Here is a 20,563-nt window from a genome sequence, read left to right as displayed (position 1 = left end):
GTATACCACATGAAAAATAATCATGACTCAGGTAACAAAATTAGGGAGTGACATCCAATTTCTTGGGTGAACTACTTATAAAACAAATAAATAGCTGAAACATATCTGCAACCCCTACAATACAAACATTCACAGAATATAGATATTAAAGACATACGGAATTCTAATTCCCATCCTTACCTCATTTGGGGCACTTAACACTTTAAACTTGCACGACCTTTCTGGCTTTGTTAAGTCATACATTTTTCAACTGCTAACAAGCATGGTGATAAAACCGGTCTCGTCTAGACCATCAACTAGAAAAAGTAATTGCTACACCTTTAGCAAATTAAACACATTTCAAGTTCGTGAATAAATCTAATTTAGATCACAAGAATTAATATCAATAGTTCTAAATCCCTTTTTAAACTAAAAAAGGAGACTCACTAGCTCATCACATGCTCCGTGCTCAACAAAACATTGTCCATGATTAGGATTATAACAATAAAACACTATCATAAGATAGAACACATATCATCCCTAATCCACAAGGACAAATCACATTAAAGTCCATGAACATAAATAACTTATCATTGAACAAAAACCACATTAGCAGAGGTAAATTACTTGCAAAACAACAAGTCAACAAGTAAATAGCTACAGATAAAAGTCTCTAACGGAAACCTTCCTCCTCAAAATCACTCATCTACTTGAGTATAAACAACTTACTAGTTTGTCTCAAAAATCTAACTCAACCCACCCCCACATTGCTCTGCAATACTTCATAATAATAAATTAAACATACTCGGGGCACATAATACTAAACATATATATTATGTAGAGTTAGAAATTACTTAAATAAATTTGAGAAGGAACTTATTTGATATCAAGCACGATTGACCGTGCAATGCGTCTCCTCAATTAGTTGTAGAACACTTTTACGAGTTTTCGTCAAGTCAACTGCTACGCACTAGACTCCAACCGTGACCAAACTTGCTGCTTGGAAAAAACCAAAGGGCTATTACGAGCCTTGGTAATCACCTCCTCACAGCTGCATCCTTTGATACCGTCGTCGTCCACAACACCATTGCGGAACATTGGTCCATGAATCTCATCCAAAATAATGCCATCATAAAATTCATTTAACTAGTAAATCACTATTAATAATCTAGTCTTGACACCAACATCACCACGGCATATATCTTGATTCTTGAAGCCCAACTCCAATTTTAAAGACCCCATGAAAACGGCATTGGAGTAGCATCATAACCCTTTTAAATTTGATGAAATTATGAGATTATTATCTTGAAATATGAAAACCTATGTTAAAGGTCCACCAAAATCACAAAATAAGATCAATTTGGCTTCTTTAATCAAAGATCAGCCGACAAATTAAGGGCTAATTGTCGACACTTGTCATTATCTAGATATGCAACCAATCATGATGTAAAGGCAATAGCTTCTGCCGATTAATTGTATCAATTTATCAGTTTAATAAAAAGGTACTTGCTAACCGAACATCCCCTTTTCTTGATACGATTATTCATCCGAAAAAAATATAATCTCCATCTGGAATTGATTAATTCAGAAATCAATATGATAAATAATATATTATTCAGGAATTGTTGGTAAAATATCTGTCAATTCCAATAATAAAACAAAGAAGATGAACGGGAAAAAACTTGATTGATGATTTCAATTATATAGTTGTGCCACAGAACAGAATCTACTGCATTAGAAGCGAATTACGTCACCACCGGTACAGGTTTTCTGATGACGCACGCCCCCCAATGTTAGGGAGTTGTTATTTATCGCCAACGTTTTTCTACTTAAAGCCCACATTTTGTAAAATTTTGACAATCTTGCCCTTCTTTTAATTTTTACCGAAAACGAAATTTTCTCTCACCAAAAATGTGGAGCAGCACTGGATTGCCGAGGGACACCGAAGAGCCGTCATCGTCGGCGAGATGCAACGGAGAGCAGTCATCGTCGCCGGAAAACAAGGTACGTAACCGTTTCAAAATACGAAGTGGCGGCTGGCGTCTTGCCGGGAAGCCGCTGCCGTGGGTGGGGCGCCTGGCCAGGACGCCGCCACCATGGGGATGGCGCCTGGCAGGGAAGCCAACCCCATAGTTGAGACGCCGCCACACGTGTATATATACATATATATATATATATATATATTTATTTTAATTTTATTTAAAGTTTTGTTTTTGTTTTTGATTTTTGTATTTTTTTTTTTGGTTTTTTTTTTTTAATTTTGATAAATTTGAAATTAAATGTATGTTGATAATTTTTTTTTTTTAAAAAAAAAACAAAATTTAATTTGAAATTATGTTTGAAATATGTGTGAATAATTTATTAAAAAAAAAACAAAAATATGGTTTAGTTTGACATTATGTTTTAATATGGGTTAATTATTTCCAAAAATAAACAAATGTATGTTTTAATTTGTATTTGTGTGAATACTTTTTGTTTATCTTTTTCATTTTTTTGTTTGTTGTTTATATTTTATTGTTTTTGGTTATATTTTTTGTTTTTGGTATATTGTTTTGTTTATGTTTATATTTTTTTTTTCAAATTTGTTAATTTTTTATTGTTTATATTTTTTTTCTTCAGTTATTTGTATATTCTTTTATTTATTTATTTTGTATTTACTTTTTTGAAGTTCATATTGTACGTTTTAATAAAAAAATGTATGTTTTAATTTGTATGTGTGTGAATACTTTTTTGTATAATTACGTGTTAGTTTTGTGTTAATTATGTGTAAATTTAGACATTAAATGTATTATGCGTTAAATATGGAAATGATATTTAGAAATTTAAAGTTTAGAAATTACTTTTGTGTTAATTTTGTGTCAAATGTATTAATGTAATTTAATCCTTATGTGATTATATTTATATGTTATTGTTGCAGGATTATGGTGGAGACGGAAATGATTATAGTGGGATTTTTGTACATGATGGTCTGTTCGAAGATGCTCAACAAGCGATTGATTGGGCAAAATAGGTTACAATTAGATAAGGTTTTTGTTTAGTAGTAGCAAGTCATAAATCTCAACGGGATGGTAGAATGGATCGCATTTTGAGATGCGACCGTTATCGCAAAAGGGAGGAACGAGATTTCAGTCAAGCGATTCAGTTTGATACAAAGCGGAAAGGTTGTGGGTGTCAGTTCAGAGTAAAGGTGGGACAACAGCAAAAGCGTGATGGTTGGGAAGTGAAGGGTTACGGTAAATGGGGGTATCACAACCATGAGATGATAGTATATGAAGTGGGTCATCGACAGTTAAGCGGCCTAAGTCTTGCTGTGAAACTAGTTGTAAAAGAAATGAGTGATGCTCAAGTAAAGCCTGCTAAAATATTAGCATCTGTGTTGGAGAAATTTCCTGAAGACCAGCCAAATCGAAGACATATCTACAACGTCAGACAGAAATTGAGGTTTGAACGGTAAGAGAGAAGGAACCCTATACAACAGCTCCTACACCAGGCACAAACATGTGGTTACCTGTACTGGTTTGAATCTGATGAAGACACATCGGAGGTGACTCATTTGTTCCTTGTACATCCTGATTGTGCTGATATGATTTCGTCTTGACCATCTGTGATTTTGATTGATTCAACGTACAAGACAAACAAGTACAAGTTCCCACTGGTTGAGATGGTTGGGATGCTCTAACGAACCAGAACTTTCTGATTGGTTATGCAGTCATGAAGGATGAGACGGCTGCGAGTTACCGTTGGGTGTTGGAGAAGTTGAGAAATTACATCGGCCCAAATGTTCAGCCATCGGCCATCGTCAGTGATTGTGAGGGAGGTCTCTTTGCCCCTATAGCGGAGCTGTTTCTGGAGTCGAGCCATTTACTGTGCACATGGCACATCAACAACTATGTGAAAGTCAAAGCCTACAACCTTTTCAACAAGAATTTAGATTCAGCAGAGAGATTGGTAAATGGTAGTGGCGGAAGATCTTGCAAGCTACCACGGAGGCAGAGTACGATCGAGCCTTGGATAACTTCAATGATGCGTACCAATGGTGCCCGGCAATCGTAGACTATGTGATGCAGAAGTGGGTACCTCAGAAGGAAAAGTTTGTCAAATATTTGGACAAAGCAAGTTCTTCATTTTGGAAACACTACAACATGTAGGGTTGAGAGTGCTCATAGAGCTTTGAAGGACTGGATTGATTCTTCCACCTTTACTCTGAATACACTGTTCGAGAGAATAAACAAGGCTATTGATACTCAGAAGAACGGCATCAAGAACTCTCTCAAGGACTCCAGACGGCGACATGGCATGATGTATAGCCATTCCATATTTAATATTCTCCATGGTCGTGTGTCACATTACTGCTTGGGGTTGATTCTGAGCGAGCACAACAGGATGAGGGAGTTGGGTGATGAAGTGGCTATTCGATGCGGATGTGCTATATCAGCGACTCATGGACTACTTTGTGTATGCACCATTCACCGCGTAATTATGCAAGATAGGGCGTCGTTACATGTTGATCAGGTTCATCCATTCTGGCGGACGCTCGTTATCGGAGATCATGCTGTTCCACAGATGGTCCACCGTGAACAGGAGGAGTTGGAGCAGTTTCGTTCGATGTTTGACCAAGTGTCCTCCAGCCACCCTTCAATCATTCGTAGTGCTACCCATGTACTTCATGACATGTTCAACACGTCGTGCTTGGATCACGAGGAACCTGAAGGGGTCGAGCGACCAAGGGGTCGACAACCACGGCGGAACAAGAGTGCATTTGAGTACATTCGTGGTCGTGGCCGTGGTCGTACATCGTCATCAAGTGGTAGCCAATCTTCTTCGTCGGTGAATATGCCCGGCACAGGTACGGTACTTTACTTTAATTTACTTTTTAGAGTGTTTGTTTAGTTTACTACTGACTTGTTAATAGTGTTTATTGATGTGTGCAACAAGTAGAATGGACATTGAACATTTTCCATATAAGGACATGATCGATGCCATTCTTGAACGGGTGGAATGATGTGGTTGCAGATGGTAACTGCGGATTCCGGGTTATGGCTGATGTGTTTCAGATGGGTGAAGACAACTACGGTTTAGTGCGTCAGTTGATGTACAGTGAAATCGCCTCAAACCAAGGTGTTTATCGCCATGTGTGCCAGGACTTAGATAGGTCTCAGCAGCGTATCCGGTAGGGAGGAGGACCTTGCGATCAAAATCATTGGTTCGACGTGCCACTTGATCTCTTTGCCGTTGCAAACATCTATAAGTGTGCAGTCATGCATTTCGGCCTTGGTTTGCATAGTCGAGCTTATTATCAATGTACCACGGTTCTGCCTTGGTGTTCGCGTGAGATCGTCACCAGACCGGTAAGAGAGGTTGCTATTGGATTTCTGGTGCCGTCATACAGACATTTCATCCGATTAGACCTGTCACCCGATTTTCCGATCCCACCGATCATACCAAAGTGGTACACCATTCGTAGAACAAGCGTAGAGGGTTGGGATGCGCTGTATCATGCCCAGGTGCAGCAGTGGAACAATCTAGTTGCCATTTAGGTTTTCTTGTGTACACCAACATTTTCTATGTGACCTTGTATTGTTATTGCTATTTTTTCTCCATTTATTTAATTTTCGTATTCTAATTTATATCTTGCATGCACACTAATTAGAGCTTAAAATACTAATTATAAAAACTAAAAAGATAATGTCGAATTCTAAAAACTTAAAATAAAAATTTCAAATGTTACAAACTAAAAAGATAATGTCAACTTTTACAAACAACTATGATAATGTACAAAATGTTATATAAATGCACTGCCCACAGATCAGTAATCCCTCTGTGACGCCCACTGCCACTGCTCAAGGGCCCGTTCCAAATCATCAATCGTCGCTCTGCCTGATGCATCCGTCATGCTGTCTCTCTTTTCGAAAATTCGTGGTGCCACCTGCGTCATCTTTCCCATCCACTACACACAACAAAACACATAAAATTCAATAATGACGTATTATATGAAAAAAAAACACAACAACAAATGTTTTATGAGACGTGGCCGGTGGCACATCATCATCATCGGTGTCGTCACCGTGGTGGAGGTCTTTGATCAACCTCGGGTGCGAGTGCTGGTTGTACCACTCCATGTAGTGCTGGTCACACATGGCAGTCACCCCAGTTGGCGGCCGCTGCAGCTGCTCAATCCATATGCGGGCAACCATCGGAAACTACTCCCACGTGGCAATCATGCTTGCCAGCCATTGGACGACGTACTCCTTCGACAACGCAGATCGGACCGCCTTACTAGGCCATGCTGGTGGAGGAGGAACAACTTGGACAAATCCAAGCTGGCGAAGACAGCGCTGCGGCATGTACGCCTCTGCGATCTCACGATACTGAATCAGTCCCGTGTAGAGGGTCCTGGGTACCCTATTACTAGGGTTTTGGCCGAAAGGCATCCAGTTCACCTACACATTTTTTAAAATTAGTAAGATTCATACAATAAACGCATCAAACTATAAAAGTAGAAATAATTTAAACACTTTACCTCTAATGGGGACATCCTGTCAAGCGATAACCGTATAAATCGCAGGCGATCAATGGACTTCTTCTTGACACGCCGACTCCACGCACAAGCACGTGGCTGGCCATCCCCAATAGGAACCGGGTCGCGGTGTGGTCGAAACGCAGGAAAATACTCGTATATCCAGGTCTGTAACAACGTCAGACATCCAGTGATACCTGGCGCATCAGCACGACTCAAGAATCCTAACTGGCGATACATATACGCCAACGTAGCCGACTCCCAAGAAAACTGGCCTACTTTGTCGGGCTCACACGCGTCAACTATGTCGTGTGGCCTGAGCTTGTTTCCGCTCTTATCCGGAAACAAGGTACACCCGAGAAGAAGAAAAACATATACAACCAGCTGTGTGTCCTGCGTCCTACATGCAGTGGGGTGCAAACATTGCTGCAAAACGGCTGCGATCTTAACACCGCTGTGATCCCACACACCGCAGTGATCCCACACACCAAGTGCCGCTGTGTACAACGCAGCCCTATCCACCGCCAACAGCTCCGCTAGTAAATCTACCTGATCCGCATCAGTGACAACAGATGCTCGGTTTCCCTCTACGGGAATCCCAAGGATGGCCTCGACGTCATGCAACATGATCGTCATCTCACCGAACGGAAGGTGGAAAGAGTTTGTATCCGGCTGCCATCGCTCAACGAAAGCTGTGATCAGCGTCGAGTCAATCCTTTCGTGCTTGGTGGCAGGAAGGTGACTCACTCTAGTGCCCCTCAATCGGCCGACCATCTCGCTCTCCTCCGGCCAAGCATCAGCCCAACTACACAAAAAGTTACTAGTCTTTTCCCAAGTTTGGCATTTCAAAATGCTTGTCCAAAGCCCTCTCCTGGTCCTCCCAGATACGGGTAGCGATGTGTCCTAGAAAGATAGGAATCACACTCCCGTCTACAGGTCCCCCAGCCACCTCACCCCTCACCACCCAAGATTCATTAACGACCCTCGACCGTTTTCTGCTTACCGTAGACACAGTGGACGCAGAAGATGTTAAGATCTAGTAATCAATCTACCCTCTCTACCCTTACGCACATCTACCCTACGCGTCTCATACATATCATCAAGTCTCTAACTGAATGGACCGTAATCATCATATGGTCCACTCTGATCGTCGACATCCTCATCTGCATCCTCCTCCTCTTCCACCTCTTCCTCCTCATCACCATCATCATCTTCATCATCCTTAGAATAGTGTACCTGTTCTCTATGAGCCGAGGCCGAAATACCACGGGATCTAACGTGTCTGGGCCCCGAGCTCTCCATTGATAGATCGTACTTCTCATAATGTCCATACTCTTCCCCGCACCAAGTCCAAAATGCGATGCCTAACTCCATGTAAATAACGAAAAATAATAACGAAAAAATTCAACAAAGTCGAAAATGCACACAAAAACAAAAAAAACACCAAAACATACAATATGAACTTAAGAAAAGTAAATACAAAATAAATAAATAAAAGAATATACAAATAACGGAAAAAAAAATATTAACATAAAAAAAAATTAACAAATTTGAAAAAAAAATATAAACATAAAAAAAATTAATAAATTTGAAAAAAAAAATATAAACATAAACAAAACAATATACCAAAAACAAAAAATATAAAAAAAAACAATAAAATATAAACAACAAACAAAAAAATGAAAAAATGAAACAGATAAACAAAAACAAAAAAAATCAAAAATACAAAGAAAAAACCAAAAAAACAAAAAAAAAAGGACAATAAAACAAAAAATAATAACCAAAAAAATTGAAACAACACCCAAAACAAAAAAAAAATGATAATAATTCAAAAAATAAACAAAAAAAAATATGGAAAAAAAATCCAAAAAAAACAAATTACAAAAATTTAAAAGAAAAAAAAACTAGAAAAAATAATGAAAAAAAATAATAAAACGAAAATAAAAACATTTAAAAAAAAATGAAAAAAAAGGAGGTGGCGTCCTGGCCAGGCGCCGTCACCGTGGCTCTGGCGTCCAGCCCAGCCGCCACCGTGGCTGTGGCGTCCAGCCCAGCCGCCGCCACCTCTCCCGATTGTTTTTTTTTTTATTTTTTTTTAATTTAAATATACCTTTCCATCACGAAGCCGCCTTCCTCCTGCCATCGGTGTCGCCACTTCTTTGCCTTGCCGCCTCGACATTTTAGAAAAAAAATTTAGAGAGAGAAAATGACGGTAGAGAAGATGAGAGCGTGTTTTTTACTTTGAGGGAAAAAGTGTCATTTTACTTCAAATTTGTGGGCTTTATGTAGAGATTTGCGGGCGATGTTTAGTAGTTCACCAATGTTAACACAACTCTCCTTGTAATTCATGTACCCGAACCCAAAGAGTGGAATTACTCAAGAACTATTCAGATCTCAAAGGGTAGGTTTGTGTTTGTGTGTTTAGGTTTTTCAATAATGAAAAATAACGTATCTCTGAAATAAGGGCTAAGGAGTAGTATTAATAGGAGAAGAAAGAAAAAGAAACAAACAAGGAAAGCCTACCACGCAAAGCCCATACCCACGGCCAAGTGAGCTATCGCTTGGCCTTGCCGCAAGGCTATGTGAGCAGCGAGCTATAGCTCACCTGCATGCGAGCTATCGCTCAGTCCTGCCGTAAGGCATTGTGGGCAGCGAGCTCTAGCTCTCTCGCATGCGAGCTCTCGCTCGGACCTGCCGCAAGCTATTGCAAGCAGCTAGCTCTCGCTCAGCCATGCTGCAAGCAATCCGAGCATTTGAGCTCTAGCTCTCTTGCTAGCTCGGCCTTGTGTGGCTCACTAATATTGCTTGCTACATTTCTCTCTCTCGCTAGCTCCTTGCACACATCGGCACCAAAGGTAACCATACTCACTTAGCAACACTCCAATTTACATTACAAGGATTATTACTCCAACATTCTTTACATAGCATAATACATACTTATCTAACAGTTAAAGAATAGAAGGAAATCACACAAAGTATGGTAGAAAAGATACGATTGATACTTAATACATAATACATTGAAATAAACATATAACAGACATAATAAAAGCACGAGTATCGTAACTAGAGGTGAAAGTTTGGTCTGCGGTGTGGTTTATAGCTCAAACCGAAACTAAACCATGTTAATTCGGTTTTGGGATTTTCAAACCACACCGCACCATATTACTATTGAAATCGAACCAAACCACACCGTTTAAATCCGGTTTTTGTAAAAAAAACCAAACCACACCGCAATTTTTTGGACCTAGTAATTTGGACCTTAATTTGCAATTTTTTATGGGCCTAATTACTCGAAACCTGTTTTTGGGTTTGATTATCCAAAAATAAAGCCAACAAATGTCAAATAATGAAATAACAAGTTCTAACTTCTAAAGAAGTAATGATAGTGACTTAGTCTTACAAGGCCTATAATTTGGATATGGGTTATATTTCGGTTTGGATTTCGGTTTTTTCGAATTTTCAAATCCTTAAACCGAAACCAAACCACATTTTTTTTTCTCAAACCAAACCGAACCATATTAGAAAAAGAACCGCACCGTATTTCTAATTCTGTTTGGTTTTTAACCGCATTAGTTTCACCCCTAATCGTAACAATTGGAATATTTCTGGTACAATTGTTGTACAAAGGTATACAAGGGTCCTCTCACAAAGGGGGGGGAAACAAGGGGATTTTTTTGGAATTTTTTTTTAAAAAATAAAAATCAATTTGCAATTCTGATTGGTTGAAAGAAGGGTGTTGTACCACATGGCATATACAACGGTTGAAAATGATTTTTTAGCGAAATTGGATCAAAGCATTTTTTTTTTTTTTTTGAAAAATGATTGACATATCTCTAATGGCTACATAGCTATAAAAAAAAATAAAAAGAAAAGAAAAAAATAACACATTGCACCATTCTATGCATGATTTTGTCATAAATTTTCAATTTATACCGTTTTAGCTTAGAAAATATAATTTCATAATATAACTCCCTAAATTTTATAATATAACTCCCTAAGTCCTTATGTTTCTATTTATATAAATCCTATTTGAAAATTATGTAATCTCTCGATAAATCTATAACTAAAAACATACTTATGTATGATTTTTATTTGTTCAATTCAATTATACTTATAACAATAACCTTTGTGTACATCTGGTTTACAAATTACAATTAGTGTATTGAACAGTTTTAAGTAACTTTTAGCCAATTTGGGGGTAATTTTTAACCTCAAACCTAAAATGATTTTAAGTTTTTAATGTATATAGACAATGGGATAAGATTTATAAAGGTAACATAGTTACTTTTGCTGATTTTCTTTTACATGTTTATATAGGGTTACTTTAGATTACTTTGATATATATTGGGGTAACTTTTGTTTATTTCGAGGTAGTTTTTGATACTTCTAGTATAAGACAATTTAAGTGTACAATATTTATTGCACACCCAAATTTTTGAACATAGTTTGTGTAAGTATAATTTTACAATATATATATATATATATATAATTTTTTTTTAATTTTTTTTTTAATTTTTATTTTTTACAAGAAGAACAATATCATTAATAATAATAGACTTAAATGATAATATTAGGGTTCCAAGAGAATAAGGGCCTATTCAGTTTAACTTATTATTCAGGTAAGTTCAGTTCAGAAAAAATAAGTTATAATAGGAATTACCAAACTATGGAGTACAAATTACAACAAAAATAAATTTTGATAAAATCAAATAAATTCAAATAAAATAAGGGGCCGTTTGGTTTGCATAGGATAAACAAAATGGAATGAACTAAGGGGAAAAAAGAGAATGGAATGAAAAACCATTCCATGTACAATGTTGGTTGTTTTTTTTTAAAAAAAAACAGAATGAAACAAACCACCAGTTGAACCACCACACCACCACCATATAACCACCTATTTCCATCACTTTGAAACCTATTCCAGCCACCAACCCACCACCCAGCCTCACTCGCGGTACATCCCCCACCCTTCCCTGCCCGTCCTCTCTCCCCGAAAAGCCCTCCCCCTCCCCTGAAAACATTCACCCACCCGCGAAAAAACCCTAGAAACCCCTTCCCCTCTTTGTAAAACCATCGGCCACCCTTCCCCCTACCCTCGAAACCCTAGTTGCTAGTGGTGGTGGTCAGATCGTGCGCGTGGAGGGTGGTGGTGGTTGGAAACGTGCGTGTGGAGGGAGTGGTAGTGTGGTGTTGAAAAAGTGAGTTTGAAGGAGATAGTGGTCGGAAGGAGGCTAATCGAAGTTCCTACCGGAGTCTTCATCGCCAGTGGCCATTAGTGGTTGCTGCCGGCGGCCTTTAATGGCTGCTGCCGGTGGTTTTGGTTTTTTAGGGTTGAGGAGAGAGAGTGAAGGTGATGGCCATGAAAAGGGAATGGAAAAGGCTGGGGGGGGGGGTTTGGGAATGTGGAATAAAATAGGATGAACTCAAAAATAAAAATGGATAAAGGGAATGACAAAGTGACGAACAAACAACAACAAAGGAAATGAGGCCTATTCATTCCCTTTCCCTTTGATTATTACACCCAACTAAACGGCCCTTAAGTTAAGTTTAAATAAGTGAAAAAGGTGAATATACACACTTTCAATAAAAAAACTAGGGAGTAGCTCGGGTGTTGCCCCGGGTTACTATTATTGTAGACGTGCAATCGATAATTTTTCTAAAAACATTTTAAAATTGTAATTGTCATTGTCAAACTAAAATTGAGTTGTTTTTTAGTATATTTTATTTTAATTAAACCTTGTGGTTTGCACTTATATAAATTTTGTTACATATTAATAATATACTTGATAATTGGCTTAGATGGTGAAATGGTTATTCTTGTTATAAGAGGTTGAAGATTCGGTCCTCCTCATCCTTATATTTATATGCATTCAAAAATTCAATAATGTTGTTATGTTGGAGGGATTAAATGACACATGACCTTGGTATTAGGAGAATTTTTTATTTTATTTTATTTTTTTATTTATTTTTAAAACAAAAACCACTATGATACAAAAAAATAATAAGCCCGAGAACATGGCAAATTTTTGAACAGGAGAACCCAAAAAACAAACACACGCCCATAATTTTGTCAAAATTTCGTTTCTATGTTATAATTTGTTAATTTTTTGTTCAAATAACTGGTGTTCAATTCTTCAATTCGTTGATTTCCCACGAAAATTGATGCCGGAATAACCAATTTAGGGTTAATTGATGCGAAATATTGGCAACATTGAGATAGTTTTCCCGGGTTAGGGTTTCCAATTTCCGAATTTTGATGCAACAAACCTCAATCAAATTGAATTAATTAGACATGAGCAGATTATCGTTTCGACCTCGTCCTCTGGACATTCATAAGAAACTCCCCATTGTTAAATCTTTCAAAGATTTTGAAGATGATGATACTCCAACTTCTACTCGAAATTCCCAAATTTTACGCTATGCTGAGCCTGAAAATGAGGTATTATTCATTTTATTAATATCCCAGTTAATTTATCTCTTTAATTTTTCATGGTATTGAATTTTTTGTAATTTTGTTGAACTTCTCATTTTCTGTTGAAATTGGAAATTGAAGAAGTTGCTAATTGAGCTTGTTAGAAGACTAGAAGTTGATTAAATGCTTGTGTTATGTTATGTAGTGATGTGTGTGAACTTCTGTTGTAGGTTCAACATGTTCCTAGTAAGAAGACTGCGGCCGAAATACCGACCCCGGAATTTGTTGTTGTTGATACATATGAAAGGGATTACTCTCGCACATTTTCCCAACCAAATTCATATATACGTGCAAGAGGAGGTTTGTGCTGTGGCTTATTTACTTCGCAGTTTATTCAAGCGCGCATATTGATTGAAATGCTCGTGTTAGACGTGTATATAACCTGTTGGATGGCTATAGCTACTTGGGTGTTATGTTTAAAGGACAATTGGAAGTCATTGAAAAGCTTTATGTGTCCACGTTGGATATTTATGACAATTTTTATGGATTTCGAGTAATGTAGGTTAGTGTTTGTGAATATCTGCAGCGCGAGCTGAGCTTGGTGAATTTGTTGAGTATGACTTGGACATGGAGGATGAGGAATGGCTTCATGAATTCAACAAAGATAAGAAGATTCTATCACCTGAAAAGTAATGTGATAAATAACGTTTCTTTCTTTTAACATTTGTGTATTTTGGGATGAGTACATTTAGTGATTCTTTGTGGTGCTCCGTGTATGGTATTTTTGTATTTGTTGTACATTAGTGAAGAGATGAAAGTTCTTTTTATTAGCATACATGATATATGTTTGGTATCTAATTATGTTGCCCTGCTTATTGTTTTAGACTTGAAAATCTTCTCTTTAAGTTGGAGGTTCTCGACCATAAAGCACGGGAAAGGGCAGGTGTTATAGCACAAACACTGGGTTCCGCAATTCCTGTTCTTCTACATATCGATGCTGCAGTTGAGGTATGGGAGGTGGACTGATGGCTGTACTTTTCATTTGTTTTTTTTTCTTTGGCCTTATCCTAACCATGCCTTTTTTTAAGTTTAATTTCCCATGATGGAATTTGTAGGCCCTGCAATCTCAGCCGATAAAGTACGCTGTTCTTGAATCTGTTTATTGGTACTGGAAGGAGAAGGTATGCAGTGAAATTCTATTTTGCAGCTTTAGTAGTTTGATCTTCAAAATCCTATGTTCCTGTAAGACCTTCCAGTGTAATACCAATTAGTTTAAATGGTGTGATGGTATACACTGATCTAGTTTGAGGAGGCTATGGAAAGTACTGAGTGTTTTCTTTTTATAAATTTTTTAGACTAGTTTTGTAAGATTTTAAAAAAAAATTGTATGGTATTTGATGGAATCACATTGTCATTGTAGACCATTATTTTACAGCAAGGGCTGTTATAATATGTTGTGGAAGCCATTGAGCATATCAGTTCAATTGAGGAAAACTTTATACCAAGGGCTTGTTTCTTATTGTTATTGTTTTCCTGTTTTCAGTTTTTTTGTATACAAAATTCCAAAATTAGAAAACCAGAAAAGGTGCTTGTCACTTTTCCGTTGTCATTTTTCTAAATATTCATGATTTCAATAAGTTTGACTAATTTTTGATTTTTTATATGACATATATTGTGTGACTTTCAAAAACAAAAAACCAAAAAACTGAAAACTACAATGATACCTAATGAAGTAATGAACCCTAAGTTTTTTTTTTTTTTTTTTTTTTTTTTTTTTTTTTTTTTTTGATAATAATAGAGATTACATTTGAGAGACACCAAAAGGGTAAAGAGGCCATGGGAGGAGAATAAACTCATGCCCTTGAGTTATATGAAGCAATTTTATCTACAAAATGAAGAAAGTTCCAGTATTTCTTAAAACCTATATCTTGATTCCAGTGATGCAGAAGTGGAGAAGCCTATATAAATGAACTTAAAACCTTGAGTTCCTTGACTCAGGGAAGCTCTATCAAAAATAATCTGTTGGTTTTCTTCTTTCCAAGTGTGCCACTAAATTGCTAACATGCCATCTTCCACCTTTCAACTCAGCACATATTAGTATATGTCATTTGGTAGTCTGTTAATGAAGCTGAATTCAACTCAGCACATCGTATTATTCAGTTTAAACTATATCTAGAATACCACTTTAGTTGCAGAAGTCTTGAAATTAAGTAACACCAACTTACTCTGGTGATAGCACTTACATTTGACAGCTGGCATGAGGTTTCATTTCTTTGTTAATTGTTATACTTTGGTCAGATGTATTTAACACAATTTATAAATGAATTTGGCTGCAGCAGATTCAGCATGGTTAAAACTAGTTATCCATATTACATCTGCATCAAGAATGATAAATTTGTACTACATAAAATTAGGTGCATTATAGGAATGCTCACAAGAGTCACAACTGTAAAAATCTGACACACGATAGTTTGTTTAGTCTCTGCTTCTGTAGGACTCATATTATTTACGTTCATGTTCCATTTTATATCTTTCTTAATTGAGGTACAATTCTGGCACTATAGTACGTTATGTAAAATTACTTTATTTATTTATTTTTCCTTTCACAGCGTGAGCGGTGGCAGAAGCCTATCCTTAGGCGCTTGCAGGTTAGTCTGAAACCCCTTGCTTACAGGAAACAATACAGCTGTATGTGTTTTCTGTGTTGTTTAGTTTATGCATTGCTGCAGGTGCTTCTGACAACATTTCACTGACTACTACTAAGCTCTTCTTTAGAGCTGGAACAAAAACTTTGCCTAATTTAAGTGAATCATATATTTGAACAACTCTCTTACTGAGTTTGGGTATCTTTCTCTAGAAACTGGCACTTTCCATGTGTGATGGGCAGGAAAAGAGTCCAATTCATGTTGGAAACTGTGCAGTCAGGCTTACATTGCTAGTTCAGTAGTTTTGTTCTTATACTGATTGATTTGATTGTGATTCTTCACAGCCACCACCTCCTGTCAATGATACAAATCCATACAATGTGTTTAGGCCAAGAGAGAAAGCCCACAGACTCCATACAAGAAGGGTGCGTACCTGAACTATTAATGCATTCTTCTTCAGGATATCAGATTGTTCATTTATCTTCAACATCCACTTTTATATTATCGTAGTGTAAAAATAATCAAATCGTATTCCTTTTACATATAGATGCAAAGGAGGGAAAACAATGTGCAATCTTTTGAAAAGCTTCGTCAGGTAAGAAAACCTTATCCATGGTTCAGTCAGTTTTACAGTATTTGAATTAGTCTAAGATCACGAGGATGTTTTCTACAACCTAGAACCAAGAGGAACATTGTTTTTGTTGAGAGTTTTGTGGTGGTGGCAAGCATGTTTATGCTATTGATTGCCTTTGGTAGTCTAGAGATATTGGGAAATTTTTTTTGTTGAGCAGTTCATTTTGTTTTTCTTTTTTCCCTGGCAATTTCCTGAGGAGAAAAATCTGACTGGAGTTTTAATACCGTTTCAGGTCAGACGCAACCTTGACCAAGCGAAGACCATCTTGGAAGCACTGATAAAGGTGTATTTCCTATGCTACTTGAGTTTTTTTCCTTGGATTGTTTGTGTTTCTTGTTTTTGATAAAGCCTCTTTTTCTTGTGCTCCCTTTTACTTAAATCCCTGTATTTTGGATTGTTGTTGTTGTTACTTCTTATTTATCAGAATTCTGTTTATATATATATATGTTTTTCTCTTCATGGATCATTGGTTTCCTTTATCTCTAATCATTTATGACTGTGTGCAGAGAGAAGAGAAAAAGAGAGATGTTATGGAGAATGAAGTGAGCCTTCAGAGGATACAATTGAAGTACAAGGTACTTACGATGTTCTATTTAATGCCTTTATTTGAAGTAGCTCCTATAAGTGCAGTTGCATTTATTGCAAATATATTGTCGTCTTTGGTATCATAATTTATCTGGCCTATGTTAGTGATCTTCAATTGTAATTTATCGTCCTTTTTGGTCCAATGAGAAAGATTAATATCATAATTATTTATCTGGCCTATGTTAGTGATCTTCAATTGTAATACACTGTCCTTCATATGCTGAGCAAAGCCTAGTCTTTTTTTTTTAAAAAAAAACTGAATCTGTTGTTTAGTGTGCTATGCTGTAAGAACCGAGGATGATATTAGTACCAAGAGTACCCTTGCTGCTCTTTCCGTTGTATGATTTTAAAGTAATATCATACTGTCATGAGAGAAGTGAACAAATGACGTCAGGAATCCGTTGTCAAAAATAAATAAAATAATTAAATTGAAGCATTGATTGAACACAATCCAATTCTAATTGATTGAAAAATGCCTGTTGTGCCAACTGCCTCTGTACGACAATAATTACATGATGTCTTGTTTCTGTAGCATGAAACTGAGCTGCTTGAAGATAGCTTTATCCTTCCGTCGTTTCAACCTTTCTCTAAATTTGGCTCAAGTGAAGATGAATTTATGGATTCAGAAGATGCTGCAAACAACCAGCTTCCTGTCCAACCTGGTAGAGTACCAACTCAGTTTGTTGATTCTAAGCCTGTGATGGTTCAGGCAGGAAGCTTGAGACATGATTTGAGATGGCGAAATGTAGCAAGCAATTGGATACGTAGAGTGGTAAGTGCATGCCTGTGATTATAATTTTCTATCTTTTAGATTTTCAAATTTGGCTAAGTAATTGTTACGCCCATTTAAGCATACCTAGTTACCTACCCTCATATTGAAGGGTTGTATTTTGTCCTTTGTCCCTAGTTGATATTTAAATTGTTGACTGCCTCAAAATATGAGAATGCTATCATCGGAAGTGCAATGGAAGTGTGAGCAAAAGGTCAACACGGTTGTCTTAAATGAGGACAGAAGGGAATCTTTTTGTTATGCATTGTGCTTTTTCTATATTTCCCTTTTGATTGGGGAGTCTTTTGCAGGATCCATTAGAGCCAGTTATGGCGTTTACCAAGCCTCTTGTTCCAGAGAAGCTGGCAGCTGCTGGAATTGCACCCCCTTCAGATTCAATTGTGCCCCCTTCAGATCCCTCAAAGTCTTCTGGTTCTGCAAGATCGCATGCATTTCGTGGGAGAATTGGTCGAGGGGGAAGAATGATATTTGATAGATGGAATCCACTTATGCATACACCAGTTAACTGTGGAGATTCCTTGTACCTGTCTCCGAGACAACAGCCCTAAACACAGTTTTACGTAGCCAGGCTAGTCTGGTTTGAGCTGTTCTTTGTAAAAATGCGGGAACCAAGTTGTCGCTAACTTGTCCTTTGCCAATCCAGCATCTATTAAATGCTAATTTGCTGTTTCATCAGTTCATCACCCTTGTACCGGCAGCATGCAGTCCTTTTTGGAAGGATTTTTCTAAACCGTTAAAGTGCAGTGGAGTCATCTTGCAAATTGAAGGTATGCATATTGGTTTGGAAGAATATGATCGATCCACAGGAACTAAGCGACCTACTTAAATGCGGGGAGCAGCTTCCTGATACTTTGTATTACCACTGTATTCTATCAACAAATGAGCAGTCCCTTTGATGATTTGTTGGTATTGTCATGCTACGTCAAAAACGTAGGTGAAACTACATTGTTGTTATTGCACCTCTTGTTTAAGTGATTGAACTTAGGCTTTGTAAAATTGGAAACGAAAATTTCAATTAAAACATGATTGGCTGTGTATAGCTTTGTAGAATAGGTGATTCATGGTGAACTATGTCGTCATGTTTGCAATTCGGTATAGCTCTATTTAGTATTCCAGTGCTTTGCAAGCTGTGAAGTTTGTGAATTATTTGTGATTTATAACTGTATGCTTTATTCTAGTTTCTTCTCTTTGGTCTTATGTTGTATTCTTTACTGAAAACTATCTGCGATCACAACTCAAAGCTAGGGCCAATGTTGGAAATTTGTCGGGGTTCACATGGAAAATCAGGCAAATTTGTAATATCTCGGTATCTTTTTTAATTGCATTAAATAAAAAAAAATTAAAAAAAAAAAAAGGTCATTGGACCCTAAAAAAAAATGGTAGTTTGTTTTAATTCGGATATTGGATTGGATCAAAACTATACAACTATACATCTAATTGGCATTGGATTTAGGAAAAATTCGATTTGGATTGGACTCAACTTTTAAAAATCGAATTCCAATTTAGATTGGATTGGATTTGGATCAAATCCAAACCAAACCAAACATTGAATTCACCCATAGCAGCTCTGTGGCAGACACTTCAGGAGGATTTCGTGATCAGGGAACCAATGGTCAAACGCTTGGAGATGCAAAAAGAACAGTACAGGAAGGATATGATCAATCGGGGATTGTTGCCTAGAATGGCATTTGGAATTAACAGAGACGGTTGTGGAGAAACTGTAACCATTTCTTGTTTTATGGTGTGTGCTCTTGTACTGCCTGAACCAGAACCTGTACAAGAGGTCCGGTTTCGGGTAGCAAAATGGAGAACTTGTTGCAACAAGTTTCGATTTTGGTTCTCACTTTTTTGGAACCAGAACCTATAGGGTACCCTGTAACTTGATAAAAGTATCACTTAAGTTTAAATTATACACCAACTATAACCTATTTTTTTAAATAATAAATATCAAAATTATAATTATAAATATATGTATTAAATTTACTCAACAATCACTATTAGTTTGTTTTATTTGCGAGTTATAAACATTATAAATTAGTGACCATCTAGTTTTTTTTTATAAAAAGTTCTGCAAAAAATTATCAAGTATATCACAAGACAGGGTACCCTGAATCGGAACCGGAACCTATAGCTGTTCAACAGGTTCCGGTTCCAGGAATTTTAACAGGGTACCCTATTACGCTCACCCCTAACTGCAATAATTATATTCGTTTCTCGGTTGAAAGACATTAAGAGAATGAGATCAGCATGTAAGGATTCTATATATGGTTCCTCTTATGTTGTTCTTGGATGTAAGTTTTGAGTTTTCTCAAAAAAAAAAAAAAAAAAAAAGGAAAAAAAAGATTTAAGTTTTGAGTTGTGGTGCAAAGTGAAAATATGTCACTCCCTTTCCATCATACTTTCCCAGCTATCCATGGATAAGGATTCTTCCAGAGTTCCTGTGCTTACTATCATATTTGTAACAGCGTCGCCTGTCGCCCTTGCTATCGTATTTGTTAGCATATAGGTAGTATCGGAGTATGTAGTAGTTCCAAGGTGTGCTTTCCCTACAAAAAATATATTTGTATCTTCCATGAACAGATGATATATGCAGGGAATAGGCTTGCTGGCTCTGTTTTCCTAACCAACTTTCACCAACTCTTGATTCATTCCTTATGACCAAGTCAATTTTCCTCCTATATAAACCGCAATTGTATTGATGCAGGCGTATAGCCAAGCTACAGATCATTTGATTAAAATGAAGATTGGTATAGGTGTAGAAAAAATGTGAATAATATGAAAAATAAACATACTAATACTAATATAGCAAGTCTCTAACAAGAAGTCGAGAACAATTCAGATTAGGTCGGAAGTGTTGACACGATCACAATATCACCTTACCAAGGGCCAGGAGGGTACACTTGTGTTATCACACGATATATATGACAAAAATCCAATCTATGTATTATAGAAATGCTTCTTTTGTAATGTGTATACATCAATACAAGCAGTTTGAAAGAAA

The 20,563-nt window shown here is 36.9% G+C and overlaps 1 protein-coding gene across 1 annotated transcript; it reads left to right on the top strand.

Annotated features, from left to right (window-relative positions):
• Nucleotides 1-12,281: 12,281 nt before the first annotated feature.
• LOC110698613 (enhancer of polycomb-like protein 1) lies at nt 12,282-18,759 on the top strand. The gene is made up of 12 exons (XM_021876076.1): nt 12,282-12,935; nt 13,139-13,268; nt 13,495-13,597; nt 13,793-13,916; nt 14,024-14,089; nt 15,518-15,556; nt 15,898-15,978; nt 16,101-16,148; nt 16,420-16,470; nt 16,694-16,762; nt 17,305-17,544; nt 17,853-18,759. The coding sequence occupies exons 1-12, from the start codon at nt 12,789-12,791 to the stop codon at nt 18,108-18,110; spliced, it is 1,356 nt and encodes a 451-aa protein (XP_021731768.1). The 5' UTR covers nt 12,282-12,788; the 3' UTR covers nt 18,111-18,759.
• The last annotated feature ends 1,804 nt before the right edge of the window (nt 18,760-20,563 follow it).

This window comes from Chenopodium quinoa, unplaced genomic scaffold, assembly GCF_001683475.1.
Source record: "Chenopodium quinoa cultivar QQ74 unplaced genomic scaffold, ASM168347v1, whole genome shotgun sequence".
Classification (NCBI taxonomy): Eukaryota; Viridiplantae; Streptophyta; class Magnoliopsida; order Caryophyllales; family Amaranthaceae; genus Chenopodium; species Chenopodium quinoa.
The sequence above is the reverse complement of the archived record's forward strand: the minus strand, read 5'-3'. Positions and strand labels throughout refer to the sequence as shown.

What these genes read in the sequence shown, in the direction of transcription:
- LOC110698613 (XM_021876076.1), top strand. Translation starts at nt 12,789, where the DNA reads ATGAGCAGATTATCGTTTCGACCTCGTCCTCTGGACATTCATAAGAAA. An exon ending in ATATCGATGCTGCAGTTGAG is followed by an intron (nt 13,917 to 14,023) that starts GTATGGGAGGTG and finishes TGGAATTTGTAG; the next exon opens with GCCCTGCAATCTCAGCCGAT. An exon ending in ACAGACTCCATACAAGAAGG is followed by an intron (nt 15,979 to 16,100) that starts GTGCGTACCTGA and finishes TTTTACATATAG; the next exon opens with ATGCAAAGGAGGGAAAACAA.